The sequence below is a fragment of the Suncus etruscus genome, chromosome 15 (assembly GCF_024139225.1).
Source record: "Suncus etruscus isolate mSunEtr1 chromosome 15, mSunEtr1.pri.cur, whole genome shotgun sequence".
NCBI lineage: Eukaryota > Metazoa > Chordata > Mammalia > Eulipotyphla > Soricidae > Suncus > Suncus etruscus.
Window position 1 is genome coordinate 33,342,060 of NC_064862.1, and position 26,414 is coordinate 33,368,473.

General features: G+C 54.4%; 2 protein-coding genes across 5 annotated transcripts in view; one reads left to right on the forward strand and one right to left on the reverse strand.

The window, feature by feature from the left end:
* ZMAT5 (zinc finger matrin-type 5) overlaps positions 1-15,925 on the forward strand; it is a 33,009-nt gene extending 17,084 nt beyond the window's left edge. Inside the window, exons 1-6 of one of the 3 annotated variants that reach the window (XM_049788883.1) lie at positions 452-545; positions 1,284-1,415; positions 7,173-7,235; positions 9,089-9,169; positions 11,648-11,759; positions 15,593-15,925. In XM_049788883.1, coding sequence (XP_049644840.1) covers positions 1,289-1,415; positions 7,173-7,235; positions 9,089-9,169; positions 11,648-11,759; positions 15,593-15,722 — 513 coding nt within the window. In that variant the 5' untranslated portion in view covers positions 452-545; positions 1,284-1,288 and the 3' untranslated portion in view covers positions 15,723-15,925. Of the gene's footprint in view, positions 1-451; positions 546-1,279; positions 1,416-7,172; positions 7,236-9,088; positions 9,170-11,647; positions 11,760-15,592 lie in introns of those variants that run through there. The other 2 variants (XM_049788884.1, XM_049788882.1) reach the window with 2 other exon arrangements.
* CABP7 (calcium binding protein 7) lies at positions 1-26,414 on the reverse strand. 2 transcript variants are annotated; one of them, XM_049788869.1, is made up of 6 exons: positions 26,150-26,414; positions 18,684-18,827; positions 17,777-17,889; positions 17,407-17,560; positions 17,057-17,226; positions 1-11 (listed from the first exon to the last, which is right to left on the reverse strand). In XM_049788869.1, the coding sequence occupies exons 1-5, from the start codon at positions 26,256-26,258 to the stop codon at positions 17,099-17,101; spliced, it is 648 nt and encodes a 215-aa protein (XP_049644826.1). In that variant the 5' UTR covers positions 26,259-26,414; the 3' UTR covers positions 1-11; positions 17,057-17,098. The 2 variants fall into 2 exon arrangements, with proteins under 2 accessions (XP_049644826.1, XP_049644825.1); XM_049788868.1 differs by lacking the exon at positions 1-11 and having other exon boundaries at positions 15,126-17,226; positions 26,150-26,411.

Consider the following 26,414-nt stretch of genomic DNA (forward strand, 5'->3'; position numbering starts at 1 on the left):
GGTGGGTGTGACCCAAAAACCAAAAAAAAAAAAAAATGTATAGGAAAGTTCAGGGACTGGTCCTGGTTTTAGACTCAAGAGTGACCTTTAAGGGTGTTAGCAAGTTGGGAGTGGGAAATTTTAGGTGGTACCAAGGATCAACCTGGGGTCCACTGCATGCAAGGTAAGTGCTTTACTTATTGCTTATCCTATTGATAGAAGAGTATCTAAGAACAGAGGAAATAGGCAAGGAAAAATTAGAGAAAAGACTTTTTTCTATGTGAATAAGAATGAATGGACTGTCACACAGACAAAGTTAGAGTCATCTTGAATATCAGCTTCAGCGTAACTTCCTTCCTTCTGTTCCTATAATATCCTGCAGGTCTCAGGTTCAACACTGGGAATCTTTCCTACTTGTTTCCTCTCTTTCCACACCCTCCCCCTCACCCACTTTTGTTTTGTTTTGGGTCATAACTGGAAGTGCTCAGGGCTTAATTCTGGCTCTGTAATCAGGGATCAATGCTGGTGGGACTCTGGACTATATGAGTTGCCAGGATTGAACCCAGGTCAGTCGCATATTAGGCAAACACCCTGCCTGCTCCAGCACCCTCCATTCCCATTTATTTATTTCAGGGGTCTCAAACTCAATTTACCTCCTGCAGCCGCAGAAGGCAAAGTCGGGGTGATCCTTGAATGCAAAGTCAGTAGTAAGCCTTGAACATTGAGGGGTGTGACCCAAACAACTAAAACAAAACAAAACAAAAAAAGATTCCTCTAGGGCAGGGCCACAAAATGTTGTACGGAGGGCTGCAAACGGCCCAAAGGGCCGTGAGTTTGAGACCCCTGATTTATTTATTTATTTTGGGTTTTTTGGGCCACACTCAGCGGCACTCAGGGGTTATTCTTGGCTCTGTGCTCAGAAATCTCTCCTGGCAGGCTCGGGGGACCTTATGGGATGCCGGGATTCAAACCACCGTCCTTCTGCATGCAAGGCAAACACCTTACTTCCATGCTATCTCTCCAACCCCTTGCTCAAGCTCTTTGAGCATCTTCTTGGCCCCTCCCTGGGAAACTTTATTTTGGAAGAAGTTTAGGTCACACCCTGTGGTGCTCAGGGCTTAGTCCTGGTGGTATAGGGGACCATATGCTGGGGATCATATGGGATGCTGGAATTTGAAACCACTCTCTGTCCTGGATCGACTGCATGCAAGGCAAACGCTCTATGCCGTGCTATCTCTCTGGTGTCTAGAACCCACCTTTTGTCTCCTCCATCCCCTGATCCAGTGCTGTGTGTTCCCAGGCAGGTGCCATGGGGAAGCGTTACTTCTGTGACTACTGCAACCGCTCCTTCCAGGACACCCTCCACAACCGCAAGAAGCACTTGAACGGGCTGCAGCACCTCAAGGCCAAGAAGGTCTGGTATGACATGTTTCGAGGTGGGTGCCTGCTGGGGGGTGCTCCCTTCTGCCTTACCGACCAGCAGTCCCAGCTGTACTATGGGGGAGGAAAGCCCTTTGAGGGCAGACGGGCCCTTTTGATAGGCAGGTTCCTTTCCCCAACCGTGTTTTTTATCTTAGGGGCTCAACCAGTGCTATTGGGGTGCTATTCCCAGGGTGATGCTTCTCGTGCTCAGTGCTCAGGAGTCACTCGGGTCATTCTGGGAATCCTTGTGGTGCCAGAGATCAAATTAAGACTCTAGCATGCAAAGCATGTGCTCCAGCCTCGAACCATCTTACCCACCTACCTCTCTTTTGGTTTGTTTTTTTGGTCACACTCAGTGGTACTCAAGGGATACTCCTGGCACAGTGCTCAGGTGTTCATATGATGCCAAGAATAAAACCTGGAGCTCTGCTTGAAAGGCACGTGCTCCATCCTCCCTAAGTAACTACTTATGGAGGGATGAGGTTTGTGTCACACTTGGCTATGTTCAGGGCTTACTCCTGGCTCTGTACTCCGCGATCTCTCCTGGCAGAACTCAGGAAAACATATGAGGTGCCAGAGATTGAACCCAGGTTGGTCATGTGCAGTGCAAGCGCCTTACCTCCTGCCCTCTGGCTCTGGCTCCCAGCAGTTTTAATCTGGGTACTGTTCTCCAGGGGATGTGCCAGGTTTGGGGAATCTGTGACCTGTCCGAGGCAACATTTGAGCCAGCATCCTAAGGATGAGAAAAAGCCAGCCACCACCCTGGGCAGTGGGCACACAGATGCCAGCCACACAGGAGCAGATGGGGAGGCTCGGGTGGGCCTGGCAGGAGAAGAGAATGGAAGAGGGTGAGGCCGCTCCCAGGTGGGGTGGGGCAGGTCGTACAGCAGCCTGTTGGGGATAGTTTGGGGATCAGTTATCCCACGGGCCCAGGAGCCAAGGAAGAGGTTTCAGTGGCAGCAGTGACAGCAGCAGCAGCAGAGTGTGACAGTAATGACTGACTGCCCTGTGAGCCTGGGGGCACTGTAAATGGCTGTGAATGACTGACAGACTCTGAATAACTGTGCTGCTCCAGGGAGGATATTTCCAGGAAAAGCTGCTCTGAGCGAAGGAGCTGAGGTCACCTGGCACCCTGAGGCAACCAGTAGAGGGGACCTGATGGTTTCATTAGATACATGCGGAGCTGCACAGACAGGGATGCACTGGGGAGAGCATCCAGCAGGCCCATTGCTCCATGAAGATCTGGACTTGGTGATAATGCCCGGAATCCTAGGGGAAGAAAGGGAAGGAAAGGAAGGAAAGAGGCAGGCAGGGAAGGCTGGAGCTCAGACTTTGCAAGCAAGAGGCCCAGCTTTCGTCCTCAGCATGACATAGTCGTGTTCACACACACACAGATCCCCAGCACTACCAGGCATGACTCCAGAGTACAGAGCCATGTGTCTCTCCCACCCCCGCAAAAAAAAAAAAAAAAAAAAAAAAAAAAAGATGGAGGGAGAGATCTGTCAGCAGCCAAGAAGGGAGGAGTAGGGAAAGAATTCCCAGGTATGAGATAGTCCCACTGGGAAAAAGAGTGGGCCGTGCTGAGGACCAGCTTCCTATCTGGCCTTGGGCACCTTGATGCTCTTAGCATCATCACTTGGTGTGGCACAAAACCAGACCAAGCAAACAAAAAATATAACCCAACAAGGGGCTGGAGAGATAACACAGCGGTGGGGCATTTGCTTTGCACACAGCCCATCCAGGATAGACGGTGGTTCGAATCCCAGCGTCCCATATGGTCCCCCATGCCAGCCAGGAGCGATTTCTGAGCGCAGAGCCCTGAGCACCGCCAGGTGTGACCTCCCTCACAAATATAGCTCAATAAGCAAGGCAGTGGGACAGAGTGGGCAGGGGTCCTCGCTTAAAGGGAACCAGAGCAGTGGCTTGCCTTGCCTACAGTCCCTATGGGCTCTTTCTGCTTCCTTCAAAGTCTGCTCCAGACCTCCCACTTTCTCTACTCAGCCTTGACTTGGAACAAGCACAGGGCACCCCCACCTGGGTTAGGCTGCTGCACCCATTCTGCTTCCAGCTCTGTGACCTGGGGTGAGGCCATGGCCCTCAGAAGGTGGCTAATCTCTCTGCCTTGATCAGGACAAGCAGGAAGCGAGGCTATCTGGCCATTGGGTCCTGGGCATGAGAATAGTAGTGACCCAGTTTTATTGTGCTACTAGCCATAGCCACAGTACCCAGTCCCCAGGGATGGGATGGGGGCTCGAGTCATTTTTAAATGACTCTATAGCAAAGGAAAATGCCTACATGTCCATCCATGAAAAGGTTGGCCTTGGGCTCTCAAACTCAAGCTTGTTCATTTTAGCCCATACAAAGCTAGCATTGATGGGGCCAGAGAGATAGCATGGAGGTAGGGCATTTGCCTTGCATGCAGAAGGACGTTGGTTCGAATCCCAGCATCCCATATGGTCCCCTGAGCCTGCCAGGAGCAATTTCTGAGCATAGGACCAGGAATAACCCCTGAGCGCTACCGGGTGTGATCCAAAAACCAAAAAAAGGGGGGGAGGGCCAGAGAGATAGCACAGCAGTGTTTGCCTTGTAAGCAGTCAATCCAGGACCAAAGGTAGTTGGTTCAAATCCTGGTGTCCCATATGGTCCCCCGTGCCTGCCAGGAGCTATTTCTGAGCAGACAGCCAGGAGTAACCCCTGAGCACCGCTGGGTGTGCCCCCCCCCACCAAAAAAAAAATAAGCTTGCACTAACACTCAGCTCCCAGGCAGGCTCTGAAGCCTTAAAGAGGAAGGACCCTTGTCTTGCGCAGGCCTCAGGCCCTGCCTGTCTCTGCCTCTGAGGCTGTAGGTACTGGCACCCTCAGTGACTGTGCCCTTTCCATCTCCCCCTCACTGCTGCCCTGTCCTTCTCTGTCAAACTCAACTCCACAGCAAATCCTGGATGTCCTCCCTGACCCCTGGACTGGGCCAGGTCCTTTGGCCGCATGAGGACTGTTTACCCCACTTAGCTCCACATGGATTAGTATGACTGTTGGACCGAAAGGCAGGACCAGGTCTCACTTGTACTCCACTAAATCCTCATCCTGGCGAGGTGCCTGGCACCCAGGACGTGTTCGGTAAATGTTTGTTGGGTGATTGTCCAAATGAATGAGCAAACAGACCAGGGCAGCTGATGATGAGGGAGATGATGTGGAAAGGACCCGAGGGTCACCTCACAAGGAGCCATGATAGCCGGTTAGAGGAGTATAGGCAGCGGGAGCAGGGTCCCAGGCTGAGGCCTCCAAGTCCTAGGGCGTCTGGTAGGCTTTGGGGGGCTTTGTGGAGTTTTGTAGAGCTCTCCTGCCTTCCTGCTCAGCTGAACTGAAACAGATCTGTAAAGGATAAGCTCGGGCACTAGAAAAAATAGAATAAAGTAAATCTACTGGCTGGCGAGATAGGTCAGTGAGTAAGGCTCTTGCCTTGCACGCGGCTTGCACGCAGCGCACTCAGGTTAGATCCCCCAACATTCCTCATGGTCCCCTGAGGTCTGCAGGAGCATAGACCAAGAGTAATTTCTGAGCTTCATCAGGTGTGGTCTACAAAGCAAAGCAAAGCAACAACAAAAATCTGCTGGGTCCTGTTGACATGTGCCTAGGCTCACGCACCACTGACTGACCAGATGCCGAGGAGCTTGAAAGTCTCCCGTACCCCACTAGAGACCCTGATCTAGGACTCTTGCCAACTTCTGCTGTCTGCCCCTCTGGCACCACCCTAGTGGGCTGGCAAAGATTCCTCCTCACCTGCCCATTCCACCCACATTCATCCAGGCCACCTGGGTCAAGTGTTCAGGTGATCTCTTTGTTTTTGAGCCATCGCTGTATTGCTCAGGTGTTGTCTGGGCAGTGCTGGGGGACTGTGTGATGCTTATACTCAGTTCTCTGTTTGGCACTTTGTATTTGAGGGCTTCCATGCAGTGCTGGCGTCTATAATGCCTATTGTGTCTCTAAATCTTTGAGCTATCTCTGCAGCCCCAAACAAATAAATGCATTTTGACAGTTACCTTTCTTCTTTTTTTGGCTTTGTGCTGAGGAGACCAGATGGGGTTCTGGGGATTAAACCCAGGTTGGCCATGTGCAAGGCAAGTGCCCACTGACTGCATTATCGCTCCAAAGACCTGTCATTGTTTCTATTTTTTTTTTTTTTTGGTTTTTGGGCCACACCCGTTTGATGCTCAGGGGTTACTCCTGGCTATGTGCTCAGAAGTCGCTCCTGGCTTGGGGGGACCATATGGGACGCCGGGGGATCGAACCGAGGTCTGTCCTACGCTAGCGCTTGCAAGGCAGACACCTTACCTCTAGCGCCATCTTCCCAGCCCCCGTTGTTTCTGTTTTTAACTAACTTCGGATGGGCTGGGGGCTACATCCGGTAATGCTCAGAGGCCACCAGAGCTGAGCCAGTAGCGCTCAAGGGGCTGTGCAAGTGCTAGGGATCAAACTCAAGGCCTTGCACATATTGTGCTTGTGCTTTACCATTGTGCGGCATCTCCGGGCCCCAGGGCGGGTTTAGTTTATTTATTTATTTATTTTTGGTTTTCGGGTCACACCCAGCAGCGCTCAGGTGTTACTCCTGGCTCTATGCTCAGAAATCGTTCCTGGCAGGTTCAGGGGGCCATATGGGATGCCGGGATTTGAATCACTGACCTTCTGCATGCAAGGCAAACACCTTACCTCCATGCATTCACTTTTTTCTTTTCCTTAGCTTTTTATTTTGAAACAATTAGTGATCCACAGGAAGTTAATAAGACAGTGTAGGGAAGCCTGTTGGTATCAGGAGTTCGTTTTGTTTAAAATTCTTCAGAGAGATAGCACAGCGGGTAGGACATTTGTGTTACATACAGCCAACCTGGGTTCAAACCGTGGCATCCCATCTAGTCCCCCAGCCTGCCAGGAGTAATTTCTGAGAGCAAAACCAGGAGCACCAACTGGTATGGCCCCAAAACAAACAAAAACAAAAATAAATTTCTTCAGGATCTGGAAATTGGTACAAGTGGTAGAGCATCAGCCTCTGGGTTGGATCCCTGGAGCTGCATTATCTCCCCACCCTTACCCCAAGATGTGGTCCCGAGGCCTCTGAGCACCAATCAGATGATTCCTTGTGCAGTCAGGAGGGGTGGGTGAGAGAGATAAGTCAGAATGCTGGGGCACAGCTGTGCCTTCTACAGCCCTGAATTACCCTGATACCATTTGGTCCCATGTGCTTCAACTTAACACCACTGAGTGTGGCACCCCAAAATAAAAGTTCCTGAGAACTCTTTATGGGAGTGTTTTTTTTTTGTTGTTTTGTTTTTTGTTTTGTTTTTTCCAGGCCACACCCGTTTGACGCTCAGGGGTTACTCCTGGCTAAGCGCTCAGAAATTGCCCCTGGCTTGGGGGGACCATATGGGACGCTGGGGGATCGAACCATGGTCTTTCCTTGGCTAGCGCTTGCAAGGCAGACACTTTACCTCTAGCGCCACCTCGCCGGCCCCCATGGGAGTAGTTTTGGGTCACACCTAGCAGTGCTCAGAGTCTGTTCCTCACTTGGTGCTCAGGAGACTATATGCAGTGCTGGGGATTTGCGCAGGGTTGGCAGAATGCAAGGTAGCAGCTGTGACCCATGTTATCAGGCCCCATCATTGCAAACCTTTGACTTAGTTCTTGGAGGGGAGCACTTTTCTCTCCTTCCAGATCTCATGGTAGGAGGTGCCTGCACAAAGCTCATGTCTGAAGCCTCTTCCTATCTCTGTCTCTTGCAGACACTGCTGCCATCTTGCTGGACGAGCAGAACAAGCGGCCCTGCAGGAAGTTTTTGCAGATGGGTAAGACACTTCCCTTCACTCCTGTGTCCCGGGAACAGACAGCTCAGATCTCAGCAGGGTCTCTCCCTGGCACACTTGGCTTCACCCACCCAAGCCTGCTTTGTAGCCTATATGCATTAGTCGAGCATCCTCATTGAGGACCAGAGGGCCCCCAGGATATTCCAAGGGAGCCACAGGGAAAATCACCTGAGTGGAGGTGTCACAGCCTGAAAATAGGGGACCAACTACAGGAGCCACAAAGAGAAGACAAGGTTGGAAGTTGGTCACGATTGGAATAAAGGTTGAAAAACTACCCCTTCCCTTCCCTTCTCTTTTTCCTTTCCTTTTTCCTTTCCTTTCCTTTTTCCTTTCATTTTCTTTCTCCTTTCCTTTGCTTTCCTTTCTCCTTTCCTTTCCTTTTTCCTTTCCTTTCCTTTCCTTTTTCCTTTCCTTTCCTTTCCTTTCCTTTCCTTTCTCCTTTCCTTTTTCCTATCCTTTCCTTTCCTTTCCTTTTTCCTTTCCTTTCCTTTTCTTTCTCCTTTCCTTTTTCCTTTCATTTCCTTTCTCCTTTCCTTTCCTTTCCTTTCCTTTCTCCTTTCCTTTCCTTTCCTTTTTCCTTTCCTTTCCTTTCCTTTCCTTTCCTTTCCTTTCCTTTCCTTTCCTTTCCTTTCCTTTCCTTTCTCCTTTCTCCTTTCTCATCTCCTCCTTTCTCCCTTTCTCCTTTCTCCTTTCTCCTTTCTCCTTTCCTTTCCTTTCCTTTCCTTTCCTTTCCTTTCCTTTCCTTTCCTTTCCTTTCCTTTCCTTTCCTTTCCTTTCCTTTCCTTTCCTTTCCTTTCCTTTCCTTTCTTTTCCTCCATCCTTTCTTCCATCCTTCCTCTCGAGTCTCGCGCCTCTTGAAGCATTTTCCTCAGTCTCTCAGATTCCATCATTCTCCTTTCCTCCTCCTTCCCACTGGGCCTCCACTTCCCACACAATAAAATAAAAAAAAAGAAAAACTATGAGTCAACCAGTCCATTGACTCAAGGAGCTGTAGTTTGGGAACTCCCAGGACCTGGTCCTCATCTGTTTGCACCTAGGGCATGATTTTTTTGTTTGTTTGTTTTTGGATCACACCGTGCAGTGCTCAGGGGTTACTCCTGGCTCTAATGCTCAGAAATAGCTTCTAGCACCTCTGAGCTCCCGCTGGGTGTGACCCAAACAAAAATTCCAGTTAGAGACTTCATCCTATAGAGACCTGAGCAACCCTGTCCCGACCGGCATCAGTGGGCTTCAACCCCCCAGCACGGGAAAGATGGAAGCAGCTGTGAGGGTGAGGGCTGTAGCGGCCCACTCCCCAGGTTGCTCTGGCTACCTGTGTGGTCAAAGCCAGAACATAAGTTACTTTTTCCCAGAGCTGGGATTTTGTTTTGGGTCACACCCAGCAATGCTTAGCCCTTACTTCTGGCTCTGCACTCAGTAATCACTCCAAGTAGTGCTTGGGATATTGGGGATGGAACCCAGGAAGGCCACCTGCAAGGCAAATGCCCTGTCTGCAGTATTATTGCTCCAGCTCCAGGGATTGCCATTCTGCAGGAGATAAAAGATGTGCCCCTTAGGGGGCTGGCGAGGTGGCGCTAGAGGTAAGGTGTCTGCCTTGCAAGCACTAGCCAAGGAAGGACCACGTTTGATCCCCCAGCATCCCATATGGTCCCCCCAAGCCAGGGGCAATTTCTGAGCGCTTAGCCAGGAGAGTAACCCCTGAGCATCAAACAGGTGTGGCCCGAAAAACCAAAAAAGAAAAAAAAGATGTGCCCCTAAAACTCCTGAGAAACCTCATCAGGCCCCTCAGACTGCGGCCAAAACACTTCAGCCCTTAACCCTATGTTCTCTTCCAGGCCAGTGCGACTTTGGCTCCAACTGTAGATTTTCACACCTGTCTGAGTGGGACCTGCAGGAGCTAAGCATGCAGGTGGAGGGTGAGGCCTGAACCTGTGGGCAAAGGGGGAGTGCTGCTGGGAAGGAGGTAGGGCCTGGAGGGGCTTCCAGAAAGTGGGCGTGGTCTTCAGAGTACCTGGGAAACAGTGGGATCTGAGGTGGAGAGCTCTGGGCTTCACACATGTACATGCACATGCATAAGTTTTCTGTACACAAAACACATATACTTGTATACACACATATACATCTATATGTATACACAGACCCTTTTGTAGACACTCAGACACCCACAGTGATGGGGAGAAGGGCACATGGCAGGACCTGTCCCTCAAACTGCCCCTGGTGTGTGTGCAGTGGAAAGGGGAAGCTCTTCCCACCTGTGTCCACAAAAAGTGACATGTGCTATCTTACTGCAGTGCTATCTCTCCGGCTGGAGATGTGGAGGCCCTGGGATTCCTCCCCAGCACAGCAGATAAGCATAGAAATAGGGATGGAGGGGCTGGAGAGATAGCATGGAGGTAGGGTGTTTGCCTTTCATGCAGAAGGACAGTGGTTCAAATCCCTGCATCCCATATGGTCCCCCGAGCCTGTCAGGAGCCACTTCTGAGCATAAAGCCAGGAGGAACCCCTGAGCGCTGCCGGGTGTGACCCAAAAATCAAAAAAAAAAAAAAAAAGAAATAGAAGCTGGGGCGATAGCACAGCAGATCAGCGATAGGGCATTTGCTTTGTATGTGGCCCGACCTGGATTCGATCTCCAGTATCCCATGTGGTCCTTCATGCTTTCTAGAAAATTGGTTTTGGTTTTGTTTTGGGGCCATACCCAGTGACACCAAGCCTTTATTCCTGGCTATGCACTCAGAAATCATTCCTGGCTTGGGGGAACCATATGGGACCCCAGAGGATAGAACCTCAGTCTGTCCTGGGTCAGCTGCGTGCAAGGCAAACACCCTACCGCTGCACCATCTCTCTGGCCCCTCTAGGAGTAATTTCTAAGCACAGAGCCAAGAAATGTGGCCACTGGATGTGGACCAAAAACAAAACAAAAGGAAAAAAGAAAGTTCTGATATATATCTATTAAAAAAAAGCGTAGAAATTAATGTCATGTGGGTTCCTGCCTGAACATGGGGAGTGCACCTCTGCCCTGCCTGGCCCTGCTTTTAGCCTGGCACCTCTCTCTCCACCAGCACTGTCTTGTCAAGCCATCCTGGGCTTCTCCACTCTCACGTCAAGGGAAGAAGGAGGCCTTCCCCCACCCCCAAACTCAGGATCCTGTCAGGATTGCAGGGAGGACACAGCCAGCTCCCTGACCTTTGGGAAACACTTTCACTTAGATGACCTTTGCAATCTCACTCATTCAGACATGGAGAAACTGAGGCTAGCATTTTTCAGAAGGCCCTGACCATGCTTACCCAAGAGTTAGAAGCTGACTGGATTAATGGGGAGCCAGTCCTTCCCCTTCCCTCCATGGTCTCCAGGCAGCCAGTGAGTGTCTGGGGAAACCTGGCCTTTGCCCTTGTCTGGGGCAGATTGACCTCGTGTCCCTCTGAGCAGTCAGACCCCATGGGCCACATGCCATCTGGGAGCAGGTGGTGCCAGCCCTCCACCCTGGCTCAGCCCAGAGTTTCTATCTTGGAGCTCCCTGGGCAGCAGTGCAACCCTGGGCCAAGCCAACAGCAGGATTCCTTCTTGCTCTCTGGTGGGCAGGGGCCTGGAGCTGGAGACTGAGACTGAGATGGGGCAGGAGAGAGCAGGGCTGGACCTCCAGAGGTGTTGAGACAGTCCTGGTTCTGCCACATCCCCTTTGACCTTGGCACATGGCTTAGCCTTATGGAGGCAGCATTTCGACCTGCCAGCCATGCCCACTGGGAAAGCGGAAGCTGGGTCTGGTGATCAATCATCCATAGGTCTGGGAAGCCTTGGTCTAACTGCCTCTGGCCTCAGGCTCTGATCCAAGACTGAACCTCTCACTTTCAAACCCCTGGAACTCCAGTTTCCAGGTTCTGAGCAAAGATGTATTTGCTCAGGTGGGGACAAAGTAGGGAGGCTCAGCTCCTTACTTGGTCTGAAGCAGGGAGCTGGCTTGTGGCAGAGGCGAGATTGAAACACTGCTCCACCTGTTCTGTTCTGTGCAGCCCACACTGACTGATTCCCAGAACCACGTGGAGCGTGGGTCAGAGAAATCAGACAGTGGTGAGGGCACTTGCCTTGCATGCAGTCAATCTAGATTCTATCCCCCGCACCCAACATGGTCCTCATAGCCCTACTGGAAATGGTCCCTGAGCACTGGACCAGAAGTAAGCCCTGAGCACTGCCAGATATAGACCCCCAAACAAACCAAAAAAGTTTTGGGGTGGTCAGCCAGGATTATAGGACTACTTCCAGAAGAAGTAGAGAAAGGTCCTGGGAGAGTGGCCGTGTGGTGAGGACAAACTGCACCCCAGATTCCTGCTGCTTTGTGGGAAGAATGGGTTCAGGCTGGGGAACCTGCCTCTCACTGGCCTCTGTCCTGTCCTCACAGAGGAAAGGCGGGCCAGGGAGTGGCCTCTGGATGTTGCTGAGCCCCTCAACGGCAGTCTTGAGGACTGGCTGGAGAAGAGAACTAAGCAGCTGAGCTCAGCTCCAAGCAGCAGGTACCTTCCCCGCAGCCCCCAACTCTCTGTCGTCTGGGAACAGGGCCCTGCTAGAACGTTTTCCTGGGAATTAGGGTCTTGGGCCCCATCTGCACACGTGGGGTATCCGCTCTTGTTTCTGGGTGCATGTTTCCTTCCCAGTACATGTGGCTACTGACTCACTTGGGGTCACAGACAGCTGAGCGCTGAACACAGCCCCACCCTCCTTCCCTTCTGCTTTCCCTGCTTATAAGAGAGTCTAGAAACCCCCACAACACTCCAGCCTGATACTCTGTGCCATTCCCCTTAGTAACTGACTGCCAGGAACAGAAGGGGGGAGCATAGGCTCATTGGGAGCCAGTGCCTGTCCCAATCTTCTATTGTTGGCTCTTCAGCTTGTCACTTGATCCCCTTAATCCCTCCTCACCCGTCTCTGAGCCAGCCGTCTTTCCCGCCGAGCATGCCCGGAAACTCTTTCTTTCCAGGGCACTGGCAAAAGCTCCTCTGTCCTTGGGCCCTGGGCAGATAATCAGAAGATTTGAGCAGGGTTTGTCCCCAGTCTGCTCTCCACACTCAGCCACCCCTGTTCCTGGAGTCATCCTGGTGTGTTGGTGTTTATGGAGTCCTCCTGGCAGGGGGGCTGGAACTGATGGAGCTGGCCCTAGAATGAAGCTGAGGCTCCCAGGAAAAAGCTGGGTCACACTAACCCTGCTTGACCAGAAGCCAGGACTCTTCCTTCCAGCCTCCGTGCAGCAGGCAGCCCTGATGAAAGAAAGCTCCCTGGGGATGGGCCAGAGACATAGTACAGACATAGGGCTTTTGCCTTGCACGCAGCCAACCCGAAACAGACCTGGGCATCCCATACAGTTACCTGAGCCTGCCAGGAACGATTTCTGAGCACAGAGCCAGGTGTAACCCCTGAACACTGCTGAGTGTGGCCCAAAAAAACAAAAATAAAGGATGAGGCCGGAGCAATAGCACAGTGGTAAGGCTTTTGCCTTGCACACGGCCAACACAGGACAGACCCTGGTTGGAATCCCAGCATCCCATATGGTCTCCCAAGCCTGCCAGGAGTGATTTCTTTTTTTTTTTTTTTTTTTTGGGGGGGGGGGCCCACACCCGGTAACGCTCAGGGGTTACTCCTGGCTATGTGCTCAGAAGTTGCTCCTGGCTTGGGGGACCATATGGGACACCGGGGGATCGAACCGAGGTCCATCCAAGGCTAGCACAGGCAAGGCAGGCACCTTACCTTTAGCGCCACCGCCCGGCCTAGGAGTGATTTCTGAGCACAGAGCCATGAGTAACCCCTGAGCACTGCCGAGGTGACCCAAACATCAAAAACAAAAACAAACCAAACAAACCAACCAAAAAAAGCTTCATGGGACTGAGTCAGGCTGAGTACCTCTGCACCTGCGGCAGGCTCCTGAAATGAGTAGGTTTCCATACCCATCTTCCTGCAACCAGCAGCCCAGAAGTTGTGCCCAGGGTTGCTCTAAGATCTCCACTCTGGACAATGGGCCAGGCCCCCAAAGAGGCAGGTGTGGTAAAGCCAGGCCCTCGGTCCCCACATCCCCTGCATCCTCTGAGGAATTGCTCAGCATGGCTGCTTGAAATTTCACAAATGTTGGGGGACAGTTGTGAACACTGGGGGGGGGGTGATATGTGACCCACCCTCACCCTTGGAGTGAACCCTCTTGAGAGTTCCTGTAATGGAGGAGAAATAAACTTCAAAGAACTCCCAGGCTCTGCAGCCTGAAAGGCACACACCGCCCAGAGCAGCAGCCAGTGTAAGCAGTGGCCTTGTCCAGGAGGGTTAAGAGTTGAGGCTGTAGCGATGTGGGGGAAGCTGGTCTTAGTGGACCTTTTGAGAAAAGGCCTATAGGGGCTGGAGCATGAGTGGTATGAGAAATGAAGCCTTAACAATTTGGGTCCGGGGGCTGGCATGGTGGCGCTAGAGGTAAAGTGTCTGCCTTGCCAGCGCTAGCCTAGGACGAACCACAGTTCGATCCCCCGGCGTCCCATCTGGTCCCCCAAGCCAGGAGCGACTTCTGAGCGCATAGCCAGGAGTAACCCCTGAGCATTACCAGGTGTGGCCCAAAAACCAAAAAAGAAAAAAAAAAAAAAAAAAAGCTTTATTTGGGGCCGGCGAGGTGGCGCTAGAGGTAAGGTGTCTGCCTTGCAAGCGCTAGCCAAGGATCAGGACCGCGGTTCGATCCCCCGGCGTCCCATATGGTCCCCCCAAGCCAGGGGCGATTTCTGAGTGCTTAGCCAGGAGTAACCCCTGAGCGTCAAACGGGTGTGGCCCAAAAACCAAAAAAAAACAATTTGGGTCCATGGAGCCAGAGAGAGAGCACAGTGATAAGGCATTTGCCTTGCACGCAACCAACCCAGAACGGATGGTGATTTGAATCCCAGCATCCCATGTGGTCCTCCGAGCCTGCCGGGAGGGATTTCTGAGTGTAGAGCCAGGAATAAGCCCTGAGTGCTACCAGGTGTGACCCACAAACAAACAAAAATAGGCCTGAGCACAGTAGGGTAAAGTAGGGTCTTTGCCTTGCACACAGCTGACCTGAGTTCAATCTCTGGCATCCCATAGTACCATCAGGAATAAGCCCTGAGTGCAGAACCAAGAGTAACCTCTGAATACTGCTAGGTGTGGCCAAAAGCCAAAAAAAATTGAGGGGATGGTATGCAATGAACAGGAGAGAGGAACAGACCAAGGTACTTGCCTTGGGGCTGGGGCTTATGCACTGGGTATTGCCTTGCATACAGATGACTCAAATTCAATCCCCAGCACCCCAGAGGGTCCCCTAAACCCTGCCAGGAGCAATCCCTGAGTATAATAGAGCTAGAAGTAAGCCCTGAGCAAAACAAGAAAAAAATTTTCTTAAGAGCTTTTCTTCGGGGCCGGGCGGTGGCGCTAAAGGTAAGGTGCCTGCCTTGCCTGCGCTAGCCTTGGACGGACCGAGGTTCGATCCCCCGGTGTCCCATATGGTCCCCCAAGCCAGGAGCAACTTCTGAGCACATAGCCAGGAGTAACCCCTGAGCGTTACCGGGTGTGGCCCAAAAACCAAAAAAAAAAAGAGCTTTTCTTCTAATTTCAGAGACTTGCATGCTTATAAACTTCAGAGACTTGTGTGCTTATAAAACTTGACCAAAAGTGGAATCAGATTGAGAATCAGGGTGTAAGGAGCTTGCCTTGCTGAGCTGACCCAAGTTTTATTCTCAGCACCACATGGTCTCCCAGAACCCCACTGGGAGCAACCCCAGAGGAGAGTTGGAAGTAAAACATTGTTTTGTGTGGCTAAACCCCCTCCCCCCAAATGTATAGGAAGCCTCGAAAAGTCGGAGATCATCCCTAGTAACACCACTGAAACACAGAAGCAGTTTTGACGGGCTGTCTTTCGGTTTTGTATGCATTTATATATGTTATATATCTTTAAACAAAAATAGTATCATGCTATATACATTATTTTATAAGCTGCTTTTCCTCCCTCCGCACAGTGAACATCATGTCAACTCCCCTTGTCAGCATCATCCGTCAGTCCCCACCCCTTCTGCATGCTGCAGAACTCTATCTCCCAGGGATGTGCCAGAGTTCTGAGTCAGGCCCATCGAGGGATACCCCGCCTCATCACTTCCTGTAGCACAGTCCCTGTCCCCCACCCCACTATTTCTCCGGTGTCAGTTCCTATCAGTGAGTTTGCTGGCTCAAAGGGTCTGTGGGCGTTGGAGGTGCGGCGTTCTAGAACAATCTTTCAGGAGTAGCCCTGTCTCTAGCCAGGGTGTTGGGGAGGGTAGACCAGGCTGAGGGTGGGGCCTCTCTGATCCCCTGCCTCTCTCTTTCTCCATAGGGTGGAACCCATCAGAGCCACTGTTTTCCAGTACCCTGTGGGCTGGCCACCTGTCCAGGAGCTGCCACCATCCCTGCGGGCACCCCCACCAGGAGGGTGGCTCCCACAGCCCAACGTCCAGTGGGGCTAAGGCCCTGGATCCCACCTGGCACCCACTGTTGAGTCACTACAGCTCAGGGCTCTACGTGAGGAGCCAGCCTCCTTTTGTGCCCCATCACCTCATCAAAGGCTCAGGAAGCCGCCATCTTGCTCCTGGTAGCTTTACTCTTGGGACAGCCTGAAAAGATTGGGGAGCACTTCTTTGGGAAAACCTATAAAGAAAGTCTGTTTCCAGAGTGGTCTGGCTGTCTTGTCCAGCCCAGCGCCCTTAGACCTATGCTCGGCTCCTCCCTCAGAGGTCTTGGGGGGCAGGATAGGATGAGGTCCTCTGGGGTGACTAGCACCCCATCCTTTCTCCCAGAGGGGCCTGTGGTGGCCCAGCACAGCTAAGCAGAGGGGGGGACCAATGTGTCTGGAGCCATCACCCTGGTGAGAGAAGGCTCCAACCCCGGGGGAGGACCTCAAGGCCTCTGCCTGCCCTGACCCCTGTGAGCTGATGCCAGGTATGATTTGGCCCAGCTAGGCAGGGACCCCATTGGCTTTCTGGCCTAGAGGATAGAGAAAAGTGAGGGGCCCACAGGACTGGCCTAAGGCTTGGAACAATAGCCTGGCTGAGCCTCCTGGCATTCACAGTGCCCAACAAGGGTGGCATAGAAGCTCCTTGCCCAGGAGGCAGGCCCACAGGCTGGTCAGGCGATTTGTCCAGAGCCTCCCATCCAGGTTCAATTCCCCTCCCCAACCACCTCCATACTAGAGTCTGAGTTGCTGCGGTCAGGGAGGGTAGGGGCCTTCCAGCCATAGGGCCTCAGTGAGGGGAACTGGAGGCTGAGCTTCTGTCCTTGAAACACACCTCCCAGAGATGGGAGAAACTGAGGCCAAACCTGGGGGTCCACTGAACCTTGAACTCAAGAAGATGGGTTGCTGGGCCCTTAGGGAATGGAAGATAAGGGCTGGGACCTTCTCAGGCCATGCCAGGGTGGGGCCTAGTAATGTCAGCCTCAAGTCTCCCTCAGTCCAGGAGCTTTCTGCTCCCTCCTCTACCCCAGCCTCTGCTCGGGAGGATATCGGGCCAGAGTAAGACTGGCTGCACCCCAGGTCTTCCTGCTCACTCTCCTCCATTTCCCAGGAGCCCCTGACAGTGGGAAGTTAGTGCTACATACAGGCCTGGGGGGTGAACAGGGCAGATAGGGTGCAGGCAGGGCTGGGGCCATCCTCAGAGCCACCCCCTGGTCCCCCACAGGCGGCCCCAGCTCCATGCAAGGCCTGGGGGGGATTTGGGGGGCGGGTGTCCGGACATCCAGGCCCCAAAGTACATGGGGCAGGGGCCCGGGAGCCGAGGATGGAGGACAGCAGGCGGTGGGTGTGCAGGCTCCCATGCACCCCGTGCGGACGGCATTCAGGCGGCGCCTACTTCATGCCGCTGCGCAGCACCTGGTTGGCCGCGATGAGCATGACGCTGATGATGAAGGCGATGGCGAAGGCGCAGATCAGGCTCTTTCGCACGCATGTCTGGCGGATCTGCTGGTTGGAGCAGGCTGGGGCCCGCAAAGGGGTGAAATGAGGCAGGTACCCTCCGACACCTGAACCCAACCCTGCTGTCCCACAGGGGGTGCCAGGGGACAAAAAGCTTTTTTTTTTTTTATTTTGAGACTCAGGTTCTTCCCCCAGCTCATGGGGTTTGCCCACAGGGAACCTGGGACAGGATGAGCACTCACTCTCCACATCCACGGGGCACTCCTCTGCCGTGCCCAGGTGACTCTCCTCCTCCGTCATGATGATGTTCTCGATGTCCTTCATGGACAGGTGCTCACAGAAGGTGTCATAGAGCAGACGCTTCAGCTCATCCACGGTCAGCTTCTGCATGTCACACTTGGGGGCGGGGAGCACAATGCTATGACTACTGACGCTACCAAGGGCCCCACACTGCAGCCACGGAAGCCCAGCAATACAGGCTAGGAGCCTTTGGTCCTGACTTCTAGAATTCCAACCCTGGCTGGCCACCCTTGGAAGACCAGATGGCCAGAAAGTGAGCCCAGCACAGCTCTCCACAGCATGCAGGCCATGTGCCAGCCGACCCGGGCATACCTTCCAAAAGACGGTGTCGAAGTCTGTACCATGGAACTTCTCTGGGATCCCTGATGTGGACAGCTTAGGTCCCAGGAGGGTGACAAACTCCTCAAAATCCACTTGGCCATCACCTAGAACCGACAGACTGGTTAGCAGGGGGCTTATTGCATCCAGAACCTCCCATGGCTTCTCAGCACCCTCCCACACTGCATGAACCGAAAAACAAAAGTTCAGGGTGGGTGGGTCTGGAGCTATAGCTGGTGGGGTGTTTATTTTGCACACAGCTGATCTGGGTTTGATCCCGTATGATCCCCTGAGCTCTGCCAAGTTTGGGCACCCCAAACAAAACTCAGGAGGGGGACCCATAGCCCTCTTAAGTGGAGAGAAGAAAATATCTGGGGGTGGGGAGAGGATGCTTGGTGTTACTGTCCTGCCCATGAATTTTACATTAATAAAATGCCAGCTGGCAAAGCCAACTAAATTGATGGGTTTTCATTGAATGATGTGCGTTGGGATGTTCAGTCTAGCCTAGATACTTTCCTGTACATTAAAAAATTCTCGGAATTCAAAGCGAGAGGGGACAGTGTCCCAGCTCTGACGTGACAGGTCATCTCTTTTTTTTTTTTTTTTTTTTTTTTTGGGCCACACCCGGCGGTGCTCAGGGGTTACTCCTGGCTGTCTGCTCAGAAATACCTCCTGGCAGGCACGAGGGACCATATGGGACACCGGGGATTCGAACCAACCACCTTTGGTCCTGGATCGGCTGCTTGCAAGGCAAACGCCGCTGTGCTATCTCTCCGGGCCCAGGGTCATCTCTTTCTGACCTTAGTCCCGACGGCCCAGACCTGGCTGCAGGCCACCCCAGGGAGGGGGGTGCTCAGCCCCAGGCAAGGGGTGAGGAAATGGAGGGAGGGGTGCCTCTCACCGTCCATGTCCAGCCTCTGGATGATCACCTCGAGCTCCACCTCATTGGGCATGTAGCCGAGGGAGCGCATGGCCGTGCCCAGCTCCTGCTTAGAGATGAAGCCATTGCCGTCACGGTCAAAGACTTTGAAGGCCTCTCGGATCTCTGTGGGCAGAGCAGAGCTGATGGGACTCCCCCAACCCAGTCCAGCACCTCCCTCCCACATTCCCATCCTGAGCCTGACATGACAATCCGCCCCAAACCCTGCTGGAGGGGTGAGAGTGGACCTGCCAGAGTTCCCTTCTGGGCAGGCAGAACAGACAGCCCACTCCCCAGGGCACGGACCAAGTAACACTGCTGGCTTTACAGCCTGTCCTGAAGTGATTGTGATGAGCCTTCGTGGCAGGCAGTCCCCTCCACATCCCCCAGTCAAGTCTTTGACCATGACGGCAATGGCTGCCCCCGAGATCTGTGCCACTCCCTTCCCTTTTTATTTGTCTTTTTTTTTTTTTTTTTTTTTTTTGGTTTTTGGTTTTTGGGTCACACCCAGCAGCGCTCAGAGGTTACTTCTGGCTCTACGCTCAGAAATCGCTCCTGGCAGGCACGGGGGACCATATAGGATGCTGGGATTCGAATCACCAACCTGCATCTAAGGCAAACGCCTTACCACTGTGCTATCTCTGTGGCCCCTGCCACTCCCTTCCCAACTCAGCTTTTTCCTATTATGGTCCCACCCAAGCCACTGCTGAAAGCTGAGGGCCTGCGTGACTCTGGGGTAGGGAACACTGTGCCTGGAGCTAGGATCAAGCAACTCCGTAAATGGCCTTTCTTGAGCACAAGCTGGCAGCAATGATGGGATGACGGGTTTCTATGCAGATGGCCAGAAGGGTGAGTGTCTCCCGTCACTCCTCCCCCTGCTGCTGGCTCTTCATTGTTAGTTCTTCAGGACCCTAAAGAATATGTTCCTTTGGGGAGAGTGGGGAGGCCTCAATCCATGCCCATCCTTGGTGCTCCAGGATGAAATCCCTGGGTAGGGCCTCTCCACGTGCGTGTGTGAGAGCTGCATTTGGGAAATGGAGATGCAAGGATCAGAGGAGAGTGCAGGGGGATGAGGGAGTGGTGCCTGCCTTGCATATGGTTGTCCCCAGTTTGATCCCCAGCACCACAAGATTTCCCAGGCACCACTGGATGTGCTGCCCTCCCACCCTACACCATGAAAATAGAAGTGGCTCAGACTCTGGCCCCAGACACTTCCCACTTAGTTTGGGGGAATGGAGGCCACAGACCCAGACAGGCAGCAGGCTATGCCTGAGTGACCGGTAGCACCCCCAGACTGTCTGACTCTATGACCCCTTGTCTGACCCTATTCCAGGTCCTGAGAAGAGCTCAGATGGAGGGGCTGGGCCAGAGAGTACAGCGGTAGGGCATTTGCCTTGCATGCAGCCGTCCCAGGACTGACAGTGGTTCGATTCCCAGCATCCCATAAGGTCCCTTGAGCCTGCCAAGGGCGATTTTTGAGTGCCACCGGATGTAACCCAAACACCAAAAATCAAGCACAGGAGCGATAGCACGGTGGTAGGGCATTTGCCTTGTACACAGCTGATCCAGGAAGGACCTCGATTCAATTCCCAGCATCCCATATGGTCCCTCAAGCCAGGAGCGATTTCTGAGTGCATAGCCAGGAGTAACTCCTGAGCATCACCGGGTGTGGTCCAAAAACAAAACAAAAACAAAAAGAGCTCAGAGTCTGGAAAGATAGCATGGAGGTAGGGCATTTGCTTTGCATGCAGAAGGACGATGGTTCGAAACCTTGCATCCCATGTGGTCCCCTGAGCCTGTCAGGAGCAATTTCTGAGCGTAGAGCAAGGAGTAACCCCTGGGCACTGCTGGTGTGACCCAAAAACTGAAAACAAACAAACAAACAAACAAAAAAAGCTCAGATGGAAGACTCACGACTTCTGTAAACTCTGGACTCTGGGCACGCCAAGACCGCTCCTGGGTCAGAGGAGTGGGAACCCCATCTCCAGGAAGGTGTGGGCAGTGGCCTGTCTCCGTGGAGGCTACTGAGGGGTGTCTGTCCCCTGGAGTCTCTGAGCAGACAGGAATTCTCTGGCTGCACAACCAGACATGGCCTCTGCTCCCCACCCCACACTGACTTAGGAGCTAAAGCTATTATGCAGTGCCAAACCAGCCAGAGGGGGCTTCGGTATTACTGGACACTCCAGGCATGGCAACCCTCACCCTTACTGCAGGGCTCAGATGGGCATCATTCCGGGATGCTCTTTGCACATAGTTGACGCTGGCCTGCCTGGGCTCCCACGGACCCTGTTCCTCCTCTCTCCTGCACTGACCACTTTAGCTTGTGACATGCATGCGCCAGGGGGGCAGGGACCAGGTCCGGCTGATACATGCTGTGTCCTTGTTCCCTGGCATAGCAGCTGTCACTCAAGCAGAAGCATTGGCTAGATAAATAAAAAGCTAGGGAGGGAGGGAAGAAGGGAGGGAGGAAGGAAGGAAGGAAAGAAGGAAGGAAGGGAGGGAGGAAGGAAAGGACGGAAGGAGGAAGGAAGGAAGGAAGGAAGGAAGGAAGGAAGGAAGGAAGGAAGGAAGGAAGGAAGGAAGGAAGGAAGGAAGGAAGGAAGGAAGGAAGGAAGGAAGGAAGGAAGGAAGGAAGGAAGGAAGGACTCAGGTGTGCAGCCCTTCTCCCACACCAGGAGCCCCCAGAAAAAGGACCTGAACAAAAGTTTCTACACAGCTTGATTTGAGCCATCATCCCAAGCTTCTCAGCCATTCTAGAAAGTCAAGACATTGCTACCACTTCCCACACAGGCACACAGGCAAGATGCATTGAGGGAGGCTGAGGATAGTCCCCAAGAACTGAGGGGACTATCCAGAGGGACTCAAACTAAAGCATCCCAGCTCTCTGGGTCCTCCTTTGGAATACCCCTAGGACACTAGTGTGGTGGCCACATCCTAAACAAACAGCGAGGCTACAGTGGGTGGTGGCCACATCCTTGACAAACAGCGAGGCTACAGTGGGTGCTGTCCTGGCTCCCCACAGTCCCATCTGTCCCCCAAGCTTAACAGGAGCCTCACATGGCTCCCAGAATCAAAGCTATTTCCCCACCAGAGCTCCAAGACTTCTAGAAGCTCTGAAGAAACCTTGGACTGGACAGAAGACTGTGAGTACACATAGATCTTGGGGTGTGTGAACAAGTGACAGACCATGGGGCAGCCCATGGGTCCCAAGGTCCTTACTCGGGCAGAAGGACCTTCCCAAGATAACTAGAAAATCCAAAGACGCCACTTCCTCATCTAGGCATCCCCCATAACTCCCCCACACACCCCCAACTCACACCCGTGTGGTGCTGCCTCTCCGCTGCTCCCCACCGACTCTTGAGGCCAAGTTCAGGGGCCACAGAGACAGGGCTCGGACCCCAGTGCCATTTGCATCTCTCCCACCTGCTGACCGATGACCTTGGACAGAACCAGCTGATCTCTCCCAAGGCTACTGGGCGACTGAATAGCTGTTGCAGGCTGAACCCAACACAACAGAACACTACATCAGACCATTCCAGAAGACAGGGTCAGAGGGAGGAAGGAAGAAGTGGGCTGAGGCCCCAAGGCCAGGCTTGTTGTGGGCTGGTTTCCTGACCTCAGGTCCAGGCTTTGATTTCTGTTCTGCTTACAGCAGCCGGAGCCGGAAGGGTAATGCCCTTCCTTTCCTATCTGAACCTCAAAGGTCTTGTCTGTGAAATGGGGCCATTATTCATATACCGTCACTGTGGCCTTCTCGAGAGTATGGGGTGCCCCCACTTGGGTAGATGTCCTCACTCCCCTGCACAGCTGCAGTCATCAGCATCTTCCCACTGGGCACGTTTCCCCGAAAGCCACCGCATTCCCGCTGGGGAAGCCGAGAAAGCCCGCTGTGCTCCATCTTGGCAAGGGGACGCCTGGCCTGGGAAAGGCTGGCAGGGCCTCCAGGTTTCCAGGCGGACACTGTCCCCCACCCGCCATCTCAGCCACACATCCCATCCAATCCTCACCCGAGGTGCTGCATCAAGGCTTGAGTTCCCAGCAGGCTCTAAAAGCCCCTCTGGGGGCTGTGTCAGACAACCACAGGCCAGGCAGGTGGTACACAAGCTGGAGGGCATTGGGGGGAGCAGTTCCTGCCCTCAGTCGCATTGGCACTTGAGTGGCAATGGCACTTCAGCGCATTGGCTGGCGCAGCAACAGCTGTTGGCTGTGTGGGTAAGAGGTGCAAGAAAAGGATTCTCCCCCACACACACACACTGAACCCCAAACACCTGTTGGGCAATTCTCAGCACAGGCTTCCCACTGTATCGGGCAGGTCTGTGCCAGCCTCTAAGGCCTTCTCCAGAGACCTGCCTGCCTGTCTCCTTCCTCTTTCCATGCTAGTCCTGGAATACTGGGAACTTCCCATTCTCAGGAGCTCAAGTCTGCTAAGGTCTCTGGGGCCGGACTCAGTGCCGTATGGTCTAGGGTTCTGTGCCTGTATATAAGGAGGAGGGCCCTTCCCATTCCCACTGGGCCAATATCTGCCTGACCATAGAGCCTGTCATCCATGGCTCTCAGGACCCCAAGCTCCCTTGGATGGAATTTTCTTTTTTTTTTTTTTTTTTTGTGTGGTTTTTGGGTCACACCCGGCAGTGCTCAGGGGTTACTCCTGGCTCCATGCTCAGAAATTGCTCCTGGCAGGCACAGGGGACCATATGGGACGCCGGGATTCGAACCGATGACCTTCTGCATGAAAGGCAAACACCTTACCTCCATGCTATCTCTCCGGCCCCTTGGATGGAATTTTCAGGTCCTTTCCAGCCAGCCAACCCTCCACAACCTATCTGAGAGGTCTTCAGGTTCCAGCCCATAAGGACTCCCAAGCTTGTTTAGCTATTTGCCTCTTTTCCAGAAAAAAAAAAAAAAAATCACTCTTTGCCCCCTTGGAAATCTACCTCATCAGGTGAACAAACAGTGACCCCATTTGCTCCAGCCTACTGGATCCTGGATGGATCATCCTACTTGTGGGGAAACTACATTAGATCCTCAGCCTGATATCCCCTTCCTGGCCGCCTCCACTGCTACACCAGGGCTCCTGCACCCCTCTGCAGGCCAGGCCCCAAGCTGAGCACTACCTCCACAGATGGGGAAACTGAGGCCAGGGGATAAATGATGGCCAAGGTCACTCCATAGACGAAGAGAGCAGACTGGAATCCAGCACTGCCTGGCAGGGCAGTCTGCACCTGAATCTCGGGGTTCTACCTTCCTTCCCCCAGGAGCACCCTCCCCCCAGCCAGCTTTCTGCGGCAGATACACACAGACACCCACACTGGGTCTGCGGCACATTGGCCCCAGTGCCCAGATCCCTTTCCTTGGCACAAGGCTTGGGTCTTCCAATGGTTGCCCAGGACCAGGAGCATAAATGGGCACTGTGGGTGCAGAAGGGAGCCTGCGCCCCAGGTTGGCTGCCCTTCCTCCTCGCCATGGCCTTCAAGGACTTGGCCTGCCAGGACAGTCTCCACGCTGCCGGCGCCCGGGCAGGGGCGCCCATGACAAGGTTGTTGGCCATAGAAGTCTTCATGCCCTGCTCTGTAGCTGCCCAAGAGTCAGCAGGTGATCTGGGGCCACCCTGGTGCCTGTCCCCCGAGGCCCTGCCCTTCACATGCCCCCTGTGCCAGGGCCCCTCTGCTGTTCAGGGCCCGGAAGGGGGGAGCGCAGCACGCAGGGTGAGTGTTCAGTGTGGCAGATGATAAACACTGTTGGGCTCTAGCCAGCAGGTCTGCTGGGCAGCCCAAGGAACACGGAAGCCTCCTTACCCCTGCCTAGTGCCCGCTCACCCCTGCTTCCTAGCCTCCTCCTCTCAGCCGTTTCCCTTCCTGAGGGGCTGCATCCGGGGCTCCAGAGAAGAGAGAACTATCCAGGCATGGCTGCCAGGTGGGGGGTATTGGGAGCAAGAGGTAGGGATGAAGTAGAACATAGGGGGAGCAGAAGATGCTCACGGATGACCAGGAGGATGGGAGGAACATGGGCCAATGGAGGGGAGACAGAGGTTAGGGGAGCATAGGCCAGAGAGATGAGAGTGGAACAAAATCTCTGGCCCATCGCCTACCCTCCTGTCCTCTTTTTGACCCACTCCTTGAATAAGGCTCCGATTTCCAGGCAGGGCCCTGAAATTTGGGGTTCAAGGCCGGAGTCTTCAGAGAGGCATCAAGTACCAAGCACACATCAGCACAGACCCCCCATCTCTAAGGCTCTCCCAGCTTGCTGGGGTTTGGGGGAGACTTGGTGCCAAGCAGGTGGCTCATAGCTGATGGCGCAGTGGGGGTGGGGGGGCACTCGCTTTCTCCTCCTGATCTTCCTGGGCCCTTCTCAATTCCCCAAGCTGGGCGCCTGCCTCCCTTCAGGGTGCGGGGGAGACGGTTGGCCACATCTTCCCTCACTGCTGGTGTCTCAACTGCACCCCCAAGGAGCACTCCCTCCCAGAGACACCCCCCCCAGACCCAAGATACCCTACAAGAGGCCTAATCTCTGGGTGAGCTTAGCTTCTCCCCATCCACCCAGCAAATCCCGAAGGACCAAGACTTCCTTCTGTCAACCTAGAAATCCCCATATGGGGCCCCAAGACGTCTTGGGGGGGGGAGGAAGAAAACGTTTGAACCCTTTCCCCTACGCGGTTAGGAAGCCCTCCCAGGCCCCCAGGATCCCCCCTGCACCTCTAGAATACACGCAGGGACCCCCAACCCCGCCGCCCCCTGCTCAGATCCTGCCGAGCTGGTCGCCTACATCAGTTCCCCGTGCGCCCCAAAGGTAGGGGCGCCCGGGAAGGGAAGAGGGGGGGATCTCCGATGGGGTCGCTCTGTCTTTCCCTTCCAGGCTGGGTCATCGCCACCGAAGCCACCCAACCCGGCCACTTGTTGTCGCCAACCACCGCCCGGGGCCGCCTTCCCTTCCCTTCCCGCCGCTCGCTCGGGGCTGGTGTGTGTGTGTGTGGGGGGGGTCCCCGCAGGGCTGCGGGGAAGGATCTGGGGGGCTCGGGCAGAAAGGACTGGGGGCCCCCGCACTGTCCGCCAGCCCCCACCGTCCGGTCACCGTCTCCCTCGCCTTTCCCCGGCCGCCCAGAAGACCAGATCGGATCCGCCGCCCGAGCCACGCGAGCGGAATGCCAATGCGAGCGCGGAGAGCCGCGGGCTGGCGGGGATCGGGGCGCGGGTGCTCGGGGCGCGCGGGGCCCAGCTGGATCGCGCTTGTCCGCTCGCTCGCCCGCTCGCTCGGACCCCGAGCCGGTCCTCGGCGTTGCCGCACCGCCGCCGCGGACTGCCTGCGCGGGCCCCGTGACCCCGCTGCGGGGCCCGGCAAGTTTCCGCAGCGCAGGGGACCCCGCGCGCCCGGCGCCCCCCGGGATGGATGGACGGATGGCTGGCTGGCTGGATGGAGGCGCGGGAGGGTCCGCCGGGCGCGCACGCACTCACCCTCCAGCTCGTCCTCGGGGATGTCCACCGGCCGCTGCTCCGACAGCAGGTTGGGGACGGTGTAGATGCCCCGGTACATCAACGCCGCCGTCACCGGGTGGAACGGCATCTTGGCGGCTCCGCGCCCGCCCGCCCGCCGCAAACTTTGGGGTCGGGGCGCATGGGCCGGCGAGGCCGGGCAGGGCGGGCTGCGGGGGCCCCTCCGGGGGGCCTAGCGCCCCGGCACCCCGGGCGGCGGGGCCATGCCACCCCGCGCCCCCGCTGC

What these genes read in the sequence shown, in the direction of transcription:
- CABP7 (XM_049788869.1), bottom strand. Translation starts at nt 26,258, where the DNA reads ATGCCGTTCCACCCGGTGACGGCGGCGTTGATGTACCGGGGCATCTAC. An exon ending in CCAGAGGCTGGACATGGACG is followed by an intron (nt 17,890 to 18,683) that starts GTGAGAGGCACC and finishes TGTCGGTTCTAG; the next exon opens with GTGATGGCCAAGTGGATTTT. An exon ending in GTGCCCCGTGGATGTGGAGA is followed by an intron (nt 17,227 to 17,406) that starts GTGAGTGCTCAT and finishes TGCGGGCCCCAG; the next exon opens with CCTGCTCCAACCAGCAGATC.